The sequence below is a fragment of the Rattus norvegicus genome, chromosome 16, assembly GCF_036323735.1.
Source record: "Rattus norvegicus strain BN/NHsdMcwi chromosome 16, GRCr8, whole genome shotgun sequence".
Taxonomy (NCBI): Eukaryota; Metazoa; Chordata; class Mammalia; order Rodentia; family Muridae; genus Rattus; species Rattus norvegicus.
The window spans coordinates 71,212,689-71,226,881 of NC_086034.1; the positions used below are offsets into that span (position 1 = coordinate 71,212,689).

At 39.6% G+C, this 14,193-nt stretch overlaps 1 protein-coding gene across 19 annotated transcripts in view; it reads right to left on the reverse strand.

The window, feature by feature from the left end:
• The window catches only part of Poteg (POTE ankyrin domain family, member G), a 181,820-nt gene that overhangs the window by 21,180 nt on the left and 146,447 nt on the right, over window positions 1-14,193 (reverse strand). For all 19 annotated transcript variants that reach the window (XM_063275612.1, XM_063275599.1, XM_063275616.1 and 16 more), the window contains 5 exons: window positions 12,009-12,072; window positions 9,671-9,881; window positions 7,502-7,682; window positions 5,093-5,163; window positions 4,369-4,486 (listed from right to left, as the gene is read on the reverse strand). In XM_063275612.1, coding sequence (XP_063131682.1) covers window positions 4,369-4,486; window positions 5,093-5,163; window positions 7,502-7,682; window positions 9,671-9,881; window positions 12,009-12,072 — 645 coding nt within the window. The remainder of the gene's footprint in view (window positions 1-4,368; window positions 4,487-5,092; window positions 5,164-7,501; window positions 7,683-9,670; window positions 9,882-12,008; window positions 12,073-14,193) is intronic.

Below are 14,193 nucleotides of genomic sequence, written 5' to 3' on the forward strand. Positions count from 1 at the left end.
AACAGAAATTAAACAGTGATGTCGACAGACTAAGAGAAGTCATGAGCCAAATGGACTTAACGGATATTTATAGAACATTCTATCCTAAAGCAAAAGGATATACCTTCTTCTCAGCTCCTCATGGTACTTTCTCCAAAATTGACCATATAATTGGTCAAAAAACGGGCCTCAACAGGTACAGAAAGATAGAAATAATCCCATGCGTGCTATCGGACCACCACGGCCTAAAACTGGTCTTCAATAACAATAAGGGAAGAATGCCCACATATACGTGGAAATTGAACAATGCTCTACTCAATGATAACCTGGTCAAGGAAGAAATAAAGAAAGAAATTAAAAACTTTTTAGAATTTAATGAAAATGAAGATACAACATACTCAAACTTATGGGACACAATGAAAGCTGTGCTAAGAGGAAAACTCATAGCGCTGAGTGCCTGCAGAAAGAAACAGGAAAGAGCATATGTCAGCAGCTTTACAGCACACCTAAAAGCTCTAGAACAAAAAGAAGCAAATACACCCAGGAGGAGTAGAAGGCAGGAAATAATCAAACTCAGAGCTGAAATCAACCAAGTAGAAACAAAAAGGACCATAGAAAGAATCAACAGAACCAAAAGTTGGTTCTTTGAGGAAATCAACAAGATAGATAAACCCTTAGCCAGACTAACGAGAGGACACAGAGAGTGCGTCCAAATTAACAAAATCAGAAATGAAAAGGGAGACATAACTACAGATTCAGAGGAAATTCAAAAAATCATCAGATCTTACTATAAAAACCTATATTCAACAATATTTGAAAATCTTCAGGAAATGGACAATTTCCTAGACAGATACCAGGTACCGAAGTTAAATCAGGAACAGATAAACCAGTTAAACAACCCCATAACTCCTAAGGAAATAGAAGCAGTCATTAAAGGTCTCCCAACCAAAAAGAGCCCAGGTCCAGACGGGTTTAGTGCAGAATTCTATCAAACCTTCATAGAAGACCTCATACCAATATTATCCAAACTATTCCACAAAATTGAAACAGATGGAGCCCTACCGAATTCCTTCTACGAAGCCACAATTACTCTTATACCTAAACCACACAAAGACACAACAAAGAAAGAGAACTTCAGACCAATTTCCCTTATGAATATCGACGCAAAAATACTCAATAAAATTCTGGCAAACCGAATTCAAGAGCACATCAAAACAATCATCCACCATGATCAAGTAGGCTTCATCCCAGGCATGCAGGGATGGTTTAATATACGGAAAACCATCAACGTGATCCATTATATAAACAAACTGAAAGAACAGAACCACATGATCATTTAATTAGATGCTAAGAAAGCATTTGACAAAATTCAACACCCCTTCATGATAAAAGTCCTGGAAAGAATAGGAATTCAAGGCCCATACCTAAACATAGTAAAAGCCATATACAGCAAACCAGTTGTTAACATTAAACTAAATGGAGAGAAACTTGAAGCAATCCCACTAAAATCAGGGACTAGACAAGGCTGCCCACTCTCTCCCTACTTATTCAATATAGTTCTTGAAGTTCTAGCCAGAGCAATCAGACAACAAAAGGAGATCAAAGGGATACAGATCGGAAAAGAAGAGGTCAAAATATCACTATTTGCAGATGACATGGTAGTATATTTAAGTGATCCCAAAAGTTCCACCAGAGAACTACTAAAGCTGATAAACAACTTCAGCAAAGTGGCTGGGTATAAAATTAACTCAAATAAATCAGTTGCCTTCCTCTATACATAAGAGAAACAAGCCGAGAAAGAAATTAGGGAAACGACACCCTTCATAATAGACCCAATTAATATAAAGTACCTCGGTGTGACTTTAACCAAGCAAGTAAAAGATCTGTACAATAAGAACTTCAAGACACTGAGGAAAGAAATTGAAGAAGACCTCAGAAGATGGAAAGATCTCCCATGCTCATGGATTGGCAGGATTAATATAGTAAAAATGGCCATTTTACCAAAAGCAATCTACAGATTCAATGCAATCCCCATCAAAATACCAATCCAATTCTTCAAAGAGTTAGACAGAACAATTTGCAAATTCATCTGGAATAACAAAAAACCCAGGAGAGCTAAAGCTATCCTCAACAATAAAAGGACTTCAGGGGGAATCACTATCCCTGAACTCAAGCAGTATTACAGAGCAATAGTGATAAAAACTGCATGGTATTGGTACAGAGACAGACAGATAGACCAATGGAATAGAATTGAAGACCCAGAAATGAACCCACACACCTATGGTCACTTGATTTTTGACAAAGGAGCCAAAACCATCCAATGAAAAAAAGATAGCATTTTCAGCAAATGGTGCTGGTTCAACTGGAGGGCAACATGTAGAAGAATGCAGATCGATCCATGCTTATCACCCTGTACAAAGCTTAAGTCCAAGTGGATCAAGGACCTCCACATCAAACCAGACACACTCAAACTAATAGAAGAAAAACTAGGGAAGCATCTGGAACACATGGGCACTGGAAAAAATTTCCTGAACAAAACACCAATGGCTTATGCTCTAAGATCAAGAATCGACAAATGGGATCTCATAAAACTGCAAAGCTTCTGTAAGGCAAAGGACACTGTGGTTAGGACAAAACGGCAACCAACAGATTGGGAAAAGATCTTTACCAACCCTACAACAGATAGAGGCCTTATATCCAAAATATACAAAGAACTCAAGAAGTTAGACCGCAGGGAAACAAATAACCCTATTAAAAAATGGGGTTCAGAGCTAAACAAAGAATTCACAGCTGAGGAATGCCGAATGGCTGAGAAACACCTAAAGAAATGTTCAACATCTTTAGTCATAAGGGAAATGCAAATCAAAACAACCCTGAGATTTCATCTCACGCCAGTGAGAATAGCTAAGATCAAAAACTGGGGTGACAGCAAATGCTGGCGAGGATGCGGAGAAAGAGGAACACTCCTCCATTGTTGGTGGGGTTGCAGACTGGTACAACCATTCTGGAAATCAGTCTGGAGGTTCCTCAGAAAATTGGACATTGAACTGCCTGAGGATCCAGCTATACCTCTCTTGGGCATATACCCAAAAGATGCCTCAACATATAAAAGAGACAGGTGCTCCACTATGTTCATCGCAGCCTTATTTATAATAGCCAGAAAATGGAAAGAACCCAGATGCCCTTCAACAGAGGAATGGATACAGAAAATGTGGTACATCTACACAATGGAATATTACTCAGCTATCAAAAACAACGAGTTTATGAAATTCGTAGGCAAATGGTTGGAACTGGAAAATATCATCCTGAGTGAGCTAACCCAATCACAGAAAGACATACATGGTATGCACTCACTGATAAGTGGCTATTAGCCCAAATGCTTGAATTACCCTAGATGCCTAGAACAAATGAAACTCAAGACGGATGATCAAAATGTGAATGCTTCACTCCTTCTTTAAATGAGGAAAAAGAATACCCTTGGCAGGGAAGGGAGAGGCAAAGATTAAAACAGAGACTGAAGGAATACCCATTCAGAGCCTGCCCCACATTTGGCCCATACATATACAGCCACCCTATTAGACAAGATGGATGAAGCAAAGAAGTGCAGACCGACAGGAGCCGGATGTAGATCGCTCCTGAGAGACACAGCCAGAATACAGCAAATACAGAGGCGAATGCCAGCAGCAAACCACTGAACTGAGAATAGGTCCCCCGTTGAAGGAATCAGAGAAAGAACTGGAAGAGCTTGAAGGGGCTCGAGACCCCAAAAGTACAACAATGCCAAGCAACCAGAGCTTCCAGGGACTAAGCCACTACCTAAAGACTATACATGGACTGACCCTGGACTCTGACCCCATAGGTAGCAATGAATATCCTAGTAAGAGCACCAGTGGAAGGGGAAGCCCTAGGTCCTGCTAAGACTGAACCCCCAGTGAACTAGTCTATTGGGGGAGGGTGGCAATGGGGGGAGGGTTGGGAGGGGAACACCCATAAGGAAGGGGAGGGGGGAGGGGGATGTTTGCCGGAAACTGGGAAAGGGAATAACACTCGAAATGTATATAAGAAATACTCAAGTTAATAATAAAAAAAAAAGAAATGTATATAAGAAATCCTCAAGTTAATAAAAAAAATAAATCAACTTTCTAATATAAAAAAAAAAGATCCTTTCTGTTACAGAATCAACTACTATGTAAATCACCGGTTTTATTAGCGCATCAGCTTCTCCTGGGACATAATAGTAGCCTGAGCATTGGTGTAGCAAGCAGTGTCCATAAGAATACAGTGACCATCTTTTCAGTGAGAAACTTAATAGTCCCTAAAGATATTCCCATACATTAGTAGGGCAGAGAGTGCCTTTTAGCATGACAGAAATTAACGAGGTCGACCTACCGGCTTTGACCTCTGCTCCAGCCTTTCACAGGAGTTTTGCAGACGTCCGCTAAGCTTTTTGATTTTCTCAGCTTGCTCTTCAACTTTCACTTTTAACTCGGAATTTTCACGTTCAACCCTAAAATTCCATGTTTTAAAACAGTTATTCTCATAGACTAATCACTCTAATATCATGTGATTTTTTAAAATATTTTTAACTTAGTTTACAAGGGAATGGATTTTATTGATATTTTACCCATGTGTATCATTAAACATTGATCTTCCTCATCCCTTCTCTCAGCCTGATCTGCCTCCGCCCCATATCCGTCTCCTGCTTCCGTGTCACAAGTGTCCTGTCACAGCCACTTGCTCCCCTTCTGTCCTGACTGGAGACCCCTGCTCCCTTTTCATATCTCCTTTTTTATCATGAAATGCCACATATAATTTTGATAAATTATACAAAACAGAAACAACATAAATATGACATTATTTTAAAAGTATGTGCAATTACATTGTTTTTCCCATTGGTAAGAATGTGCAAACTTTAGCTACAATGAAAAACATGTCACTGGTGCTCTACCACTGAGCTACTTCCAAAAATCAGAATTGTTTCAAGTGACTTAAAGCACAGGTCCCGGACTTTACACACAGATGTACTAATTGTCATAACTGACATATGCCCTTCCCCATCACATCTCATATTTATTTTATAAACACTCATGTCATATGCTGCTTTAAACTATACCTTTGTAAGTCATCTTTCGTCTTCTGGGCAATTTTTATAGCTCCTATGTGTTGATCCTGTGCCTCTTGCAACTAAAGAGAAAAGATTCAAAATAATTTACTAACATCCTGTCGTAAATGTACCCGTTGATTGGTAATGCGTTGGAGACTTCTGGAACACGGCTAGATCCCTCTGTGAACGTGCTGTCTGTGGCAAGTTTAGTGTTGAAACTTCCCAGAGCTGAGTATTACTACTCACAGAGTCTGAAGTAACACTGTCTCCCTTGTCACAAAAATGTGTCTTAATATTTCTTTAGGACCAAACTATATCACTCTTAAATTTAAACTGTGTATTATCTGATATAGATGTTGAAAGGCTTGGGAAATGGGGAAAGGAGATGACTTTGTGGTGTTTATATTTTTTGCATTCCGAATGCTAACATCATCACTGTTGCACAGAGTTCCAACAAACATAAACAGTGACAACTCTGCCAGTTACAGGACACCGATATGACATCTCGGCCTTTAGTCACAGATGCCTCAGCATCTGCCTCTTAACCCAAGTGCCACCAGCGACTACATTTTCCTTTGCCGTAAGCATGCTAACATTCTGTAATCCAGTGTCCTCATCTGTGAGACAGACATAATCATTGTATATACCTCACTGGGTTACTGGGAGGATCCGAAGAGAGAATTCACATGATCATGTGACCCCGGGTGATATATACCTGATGTCAGCATTGATACTATGTTTGCAAACTATGTTTGTTGTAATCACATTTGACCTCTCAGGAGCAGCACACCCGTGGGATGAGAGTGAGAGCACCAGAATATGGCTCTGATATTTCATCAGACTTTCGCTCAGTTCACTGACAGCTTTCCTTTCTAGCAATCTATGGCTTAACTGCTGTCAATGGTATTCATTAAGCAAGAATCATTGCTATTCATATTAATTATTCATTAATTTGGTAACATAATTACTCGTCATATTAATTGTTCATTAAGCACAATGCAGGGGTTGGGGATTTAGCTCAGTGGTAGAGCGCTTGCCTAGCAAGCACAAGGCCCTGGGTTCGGTCCCCAGCTCCGAAAAAAAAGAAAAGAAAAAAAAAAGCACAATGCAAACAACGTGCCTTGGTCAGGTCCCTCATTAATAATATGCGACCTTCTGACCATCAGAGGGAGGTGGACATATTAATCTGAAACTACTGGGCTCTGCTAGGACATCAAGGTTCTCTAAAATCCACAAGAAAGAAAATGTGTCATGTTTGCTCTTGTTTGATAATGAATTAATCTCTCCTGTTCCCCACCCTAGATACATGTATGCACACCAAGTCCCATATCTCTAATCTGCAATCTGCACATTAGAGGAAACATGTTCATCATCCTGAATTTGCCTTACACTTACCGTGATGACCTCTAGCTTTATTTATTGTCCTGAAAATGATAGTTTCATTCCTTACAGCTCAGTAAAACTCTTTTGTTCGTGTCACCACATTTTCTTTACTCATCTGCCTCTTGGTGGACAACTACTCTGCTCCCACATCTGGGCTGTTAGGAATAAAGCTACAGTGTACATGGATATGCGAGTGTCTCCATGTTTTCTATATCCCTCTGCAGAAAACCACAAACAAGGAAATGGCAGAAGTGTGGCGCCAGTCCCAGTGGACATATCTACAAAGCAACTCCCTCACCTAAGGTTCAGACAGAAAGACTCAGAGTGTATTAGACTGTGTATCCTAACAGTGTCAGAAGATACACTCATGAAGTCAACACCATGTCTGCTCATGTATGAGCTTAACAGTGACAGCAGTGGGCAGGCTAACATGGACAGAGGAAAGCCTGGGAGGCCTCACACACACACACACACACACACACACACACACACACACACACACACAAACAAAAAAACTCAGTCAACAAACGCTCAGGAATTCTGAATAAAGTCTTCCCCAGGGAAGACTGCACAAATTGGTTGTCTAATGCCCACGGTCAGCCCTGAAAACATGCTTACAACCAATATTAAGCAGGCTGAGCGGGTCATATTTAGGAATACTTATGCATATACATGTACATGTAAATGTACGTAACAGCAATTAATAAAGGAGTTGATTAATTAGAAGGAGAGTGGAGGGGGAAGAGGGGGATCTGGAGAAAGTAAAGGGAAGGGATATATGATCCAATTACATTATAATCTTGAAAATAAATGAAATAAAAAATTTAAATGCTTGAATATGTATGCAAAGTTTTAAGTTTCTGCAGCTATGGGATTATGACAGGTTGTCTGTTGATGTAAGTTGACAAAGCCTATGTAACAGATCACATTACTGTCCTTACATAGGACAAATGTATTAACTCAGTCCAAGTGCCATTCTAAGTAACACTGGTGAAACCAGGTGACAGTGGGGATGTTTCTCGGTGACCCGTTCACCTCCTTCAGGGTGTTCCTCGCATTCCTCAGTTCCAGGTCTTGTGTCCTGAGACGCATTGCAAGCTGAGTCACTGCAGCTCTCTCCCTCTGCTGCTTTTCTTTTTCACTTAAATATTTCTTCATCATTTTGTAAACGCAATGAATATTCCTTGTCTCCTCGAGTTTTTTTCTTAGGGGGACCCTGAAGTTAAAGGTGTGTGTCATGACATTAGAGTTGTTGGGAAACATAGTATCCACTCTGCTCTTTATTGCTTTCATATCATTATGATAAATTAACTGTATATAAAAGAATATTTCCAATAAAAGAAAAAACAGACTAGTATTGTCAAATACCTTTGCTTTCTAGCCTTGTATTTTGAATTTTATAATTTAAGATTAAATTAAGTATTATGCAGGCTGAGCAGGTTATATTTAATACTATACATGTATATATTAATTGTGTATATATACATATGTGCCTGTGATAATAGTGGATGGAACAAAGAGCCCATGAATTTGAAAGAGAACAAGCAAGGGTATATGTGAGTGTTTGGGGAAAAGAAAGGAGGAATAAACCTAATTTTAATCTCAAATAAATTAAGTAAAGAGAGACTAAAGATTCTAACATCTCCTATGCCTTTTATGCTTGCTTGGCTTTTTCTTTTTGTAGCAGTTTCAACTTACATTGTTAGTTATTGTGTATTTTATGAAAACACAAGAATTCCACTTCAGACAGGACTATAAGAAATGGCTAAACTAATACTAAACACCAGGTTCTGTCACGATGGGGAACAACCATACAGGTATGTTGGCACGTGTCAGATCCAATTGAAACCTGGGGCTAATGGTTCACTGGGGTGCCTATTACTAAAACAAAGCTTGCGTTGGCCTCCAGGGTCACTCAGTCCTGTGAATCCTCTTCTCAGCTCTTCTCACCACCCCTTACCATTCCTGCAGCTCCAGAGACTCCTCCCCTCCAGCTTCTCCATTTAGGCCAGTTGCTCTCTTGGCCCCTCTCTGGATGCTCTCCCTTCCCCTTTCTCTGGCCCTCTCTCTTATCAATAAATACCCCACCCCCACCCCTTCTCTCTTGTCCTCTCAGTTTTGCCGCTCTGTCTAGGTCCCCCTCCCCCAATCTTTCCCCACCCTGTCAGTCACGCTTTCGTGGCACAGTTCTCGTGGCTCAGCACAGTGCTCTTTCCCCACGCAGTCAGTCGCTCTTTCCATGCAGCGCGCTACTTCCTCTCCCTGCTCTGGGCTCTTCCAGCTGCACTACAAAATCCTTCCCCTCAACCATACTTTGGAGTGGTCTCGCTCTCACTTTACACAGCGTGTGCTTTCAATCCCAGTGTTTTGGAGGTGGAGGCAGGTGGATTTCTGTGAATTCTGGATGATCTAATGATACAGTCAGTGTGAGATCCTGTCTTGAGGGGAAAAAAATGTCCTTTCACCTTAATCTGTGTATGAAAGTAATGATTTTGTAACATAATCTGTAATCATTCCCACTGTATTTTTTATTTGATGTGTGGTGATTTGGAATAAGCCCATTATCTTCAGCACACCAATTTTGGATATTTCTTTATTTACATTTCAAATGTTATTCCCTTTCCCAGTTTTCTGTCCATAAGTCCCGGATCCCCTTTCCCTTCTTCTATAAGGGTGTTCCCCTCCCCATCAAAAGTGTAGTCTTAAAATAAAAAAAAACTTTTCATGTAATTAAAATGACCACTTCATGCTCTATTGGTAGAATTATGAATGAATATAAACCTAAAGAAAAAATTAGAAATATTGGTCAAAAACATTTTAAGTATATGATTCGATATTGATAAACTAGTTTAAAATAATTAAGAATGCAGAAAATTGCTTATCTAGATGATGATAACACCTGCTGCATTATTTCTAAATCAATACAATAAAAATTCCACACAATATTAAGCAATAAAAGTGAAGTTTCTATATGCAGAATGTCTATAATGCACACGTTAAAACTGATAATTTAACGAGCGTATATTTAATTATTAGAGATATTCATGATTACCAGCTTGTTTTATTATTCCCAACAACTTCTCGGTCCAAGAGACACAGAATTTTTCCCCTGTAAAACTGTCGAAGGAAAAACTGCAATTACAAGACTCTCTCCATATCTGTACCATAGAGATCTCACATGGCTTTGACGGGAGCTTGTCATACCTCAGGTTGCAGAATTCTTCATCCCCTTGTACTGTTTCATCCTCTAGCTTTGCTCTCTCCTCTCTTGTTTCTGGTATTTCTGTCTTTAGGGCATTTTTCTCATTTTCTATCTTTTTATTTCTCTTTCTAAGTAGTTCATTAACTTTTTTAAGATCTATTGATGTGTTGCATGAATTAAGGGGATCAGGTATCTTAAATGAGCTTCCAGAATCTGGATAAAGGGGAAAAAAAAGACAAAATAAAATACAAGAATACCTTGCGTGTGTGTGTGTGTGTGTGTGTGTGTGTGTGTGTGTGTGTATACACATTTTAATCTTTCATTTCTGAACAGGTATAGACTGAATGCTGACTGAATGCCTAGGGTGCTAATTACCTTAAACTAAACTGTAAAAAGAACAGACTAGATCTATGTTTTAGTGTAAAGTCCAGTAGAAAAGACAGATTAATGACCATTATGAATTCAGATAACCGAAGTTAAAAAAAAACAAACAAACAAACAAAAGAAAAAAAACAGTTCTGTAACGAGTCATAAAATAATGCATGAAGCTGCTGGGCAGATGGTAAACAGGATTCCACCAGTCTACAGAGCTCTGAGAACACTGCAGTCTGCTTCTGCCCAGTGTGGAGAAAGGGTACTGTACCAATCACTATTAGTACATGAAACAAACAAACATGGGGGAAACGGTTCGTAAAGCAAATTTTCATAACAATGGACTGAATTCTGAAAACAACAAATTCCTCAAATCTCAAGTCCCTGCTGCATGAGGGGATTTTAGGACAAGACACAGAAGCATGAATTGAAGAAGAAATCAGCCAAGGCAGGAACGGTGGTGTGTTTGCATAATCTTAGTGTTCAAAAACCGAAAGCACAAGAATCCTGGGTTTGAGGCCAGCACAGTGGCTCAGAAATCAGAAAGAATGTCTGGCACTGGGGTCGTGGTCCAGTGGGAGGGAGATCCCTTACCTAGAGACTGCCCAAGACTCAAGGCTTAATTCCCACCACCACAAATGAAAGTGTCTATCGGGCTACTGAGGTTAAGTGACAAACTCCTGCATAGCATGAAATCAATGTCAGCAGGATGGCATTGGGTGAAGCTTCTTCCTGCCATTCCAGGCAACCTGAGTTCGATCCCTGGGATGGAACTTGTTATCACTCTTCTCGGACCTTCGCAAATGTGCTCTGGCATGTGCACGTGCAGGGACATGTGGTAAATAAATGCAACAGCAAAAGCATTATAGACCGTGGAAACGTGATTGCTCAATGGGCAGGACAAAATGGCACAGGCACAATGGTAGGCTCTGCGGAGACCCACCAGGAAGATTGACACAACAGCGTACGTGTTAGAAAACTACCCAGACTGAAGAGAAAAACATCTGAAATGTTTAAAGAACGCTGTGGCTGGGGCCTACAGTGCTGAGAACAGTGTTCCTGCCCATCAGCCAGGCAAAAGATTTTCCTTTAATCTATGAAAGAATTAATAGACTAGTGTATAGAAAAACAGATTCGAGGTTATTCACCCAGTAGTTGTGCAAAAGCTGATTGTGAACATCCATGGTAACTCTGCTTCAATTATTAGGGGGCTGACTGGGTCATATTAATAACTGAGTATTAAACACTGTCAGACTCACACTGGGACCAGAAGAAAGCTCTTCCATCCCTCCGAGCCTCATTCATGGAAGACTATGCTACCTCCCTGGGCTAAGCCACTGGGTCTTTGACATCTTCATGCCTGTGTCAGACAATACACATCCACTCTGGACCTCCCTAGCTCCCTCAAGTACTCTGTAGTATTCTCTTAATATATATATATATATATATATATATATATATATATATATATATATATATATTCTCTTTATATATATTATATATAAAGAGGAAGGAAAACTGAATAACTTTATTAAAATACATGAAATGCAGAAAATCTAATAAAATATGGAAGACACCCATAAAAAATTTCCAACAAAATTAAATCTAACTCATGTAAATGGAGAGGTAAACTTTGTTGAGGAGCCCAAAGATTCATTATTAAAATTTGAAATCTCCAAGTTTACATGGATGCTAGAAATTAGCTCCATGATAGATGACTAGCCTGTGTAGACTGAAATGTACAGGACCTAAACTTTATTCCCGCTGATGCAGATGGGAAAGGAAGGAAGGGAGGAGGGAGGGAGGGAGGGAGGGAGGGAGGAAAAAGGAGGGAAGGAAAGAAGGAAAAATAACATAAAAATGTGAAATATCTGGAATACTGAAAAATAAAAGGGACCAGAAAATTGATTTGCATATGTATTCTAATAAGATTAACTGTAAAGGATGTTTGTGTTTCAAAAAACTCACCATCCTCTGAGACTAATCCAGATAACTGAGTTACATCAACCATAGCTCTGACTTCTTTTGTTACCTAAGAGATAAATACCATTGTAAAAACAAAAGTAGCAATTACTCATTTTATACAAAGCCAAAGACACCAGTGAAGAGAAATCTGTTTTTAAAACTAACACACTTTATCAGTTATTTAAGTTTCCTAGACTATGTTTCCTTAGGGATCAGTGTTTTGGAACCCCAAACTTCTTTGAATATCCTGCCTTCCCAAACCAAGGAACCTGTTAGAGAAAACTATCTCCCTTTCCCAGATAGCCCAGTAGCTGCATGGCTAGCAATGGGATTGTGTATCTAACTCCCTTCTCTGTGTCAGAATTTTGTCTGCCTTGAGCTCACCCAGGTCTTACACGTGCTACTACAATTATTCTGAGTTCATATGTGTGGCTGCCCTTCTGTGTTTAAAAAATAATTGTCTCCTGGTAGTCATCAACTACGTCTGGCTCTTACGCCCTTTCCGCCCTGTCTTTTGCAATAACTTCTGAGCACTAGGAGCAGGAATGAGGTCTATATTTTCCCTTTAAGGTTGAGCATTCTGCAGTTCCATACTCTCTGCACAGTGTTTGGGGTCACTGTTAATCACTATTTGAAATAGAAACTTCTTAGATGAAGGTATCTAGAGATACACTGATTTGTGAGTATAACAAAGTTATTAGAAGTCAGTTTAATGGTATGTCCACTTAGCAGCTTACTAATAGTGTGACCCAATGACCCAGCTAGCCAGAAGATTTTAGGCCAGCACTGGTGCTCATATGAAGTTCATCTCACAAAGTAAACTTTTAATACAATCAGAAAGTGGTTGTTTACTCTTGGGATGTTAACATCACAGTTAGCACATAGACATCTTTTCAGGCCGGTCATAACTGTAGCTCAAAGGGCTCACAGCTAACTAAGGCTGAGGATTCCATTTCTCCTCCAGGAGTTTGCATAGCACCTTTCAGCAATATGAAAGCTAACCAGTAGGGAAGAAGCTTCCATTCATCACAGCTTGACTTTTGTCATAGTTTATGACACAAGTAAGTGGCATCTTCAGGAAAATGCAACTTAAAATTTTTCTTTGAGAACCCACCTCGCCCAAGTCAGAATGTCTAAAGTCAACAATGTTAATGCCTACGAATGGATACAAGGAAGTAGGAACACTTATTTGTTGCTGCTTGGAATGTCACCTGGGTAACAACCACGGAAATCAGTGCGGCAGTTTCTCATGGAGTTTCTCAGGGAGCTCTACCATAAGATACAGCTATACTCGGGATGTATATACGCAAAGGCTCCACTTCCTACTCTAAAGATGTATGTTCATCGTGTTCATTGCTGCTTGACTCATGATAGCTAGGAAGTGGAAACCACCTAAATGGCTGATGAATGGATATTGGAAATGTGGTGCATTCGTACAATGGAATTTCATTCAGCTGTTGAGACAAAGAACATTATGAAATCTATAGGTAAATGGATGGAGCTGGAGATCATCTTTCTGAATGAGGTAACCCAGGCCCAAAAAGATCAATGCCAGATGTTCTCTCTAATGTGCGTATGCTAGCTTTGAATTTCAAGTATGTTAAGTTTAATTTGGAATACCCAAAGAGCTCAGGGAATTACTGAGGGTCCATGAGCAGGAACTTTAAATGGAGAAGAGCTATAAATGTGCAGTGTTGACAAGGGAATAATTAAACAGGAAGGTTAAAGTGGAATGGGAGAGAGCAAAGGGTAGGGTAGAGGAGCGGATTTGGAGAGGGATAACTAATACTAAACACATTTTTTAAAAGACAAATGAAAACCTATCACTGAGAAAGAAAGATAAAACAGAGCTACCTGATAATATGGCAACAATATCCCTTCTGGGTACCAGAAACTAACAACTTAAAAGCCTGGTACCAGGAATGGGCTTCTTTTCTTGGAGTTGTTAGCCAGGGAGGTACCATAGAACCCCTAACATTTCAGTCTATTACAATCACTCAAGGTTGTTCTCTAGAATTTAACAGTAAAATGAAGACTGTTAATCAGTAGCTACTTTTGCCTAGACACATTTTCAAAAAAAGTGTGTTTGTAGACAGAAGATAAAATTCCTTTTCTCTTTTATTTTCTTTATATTTTGAGATGGTCTTATCTGTGTCCCACACTAGCTTGGAACTCTCGATTTACTACA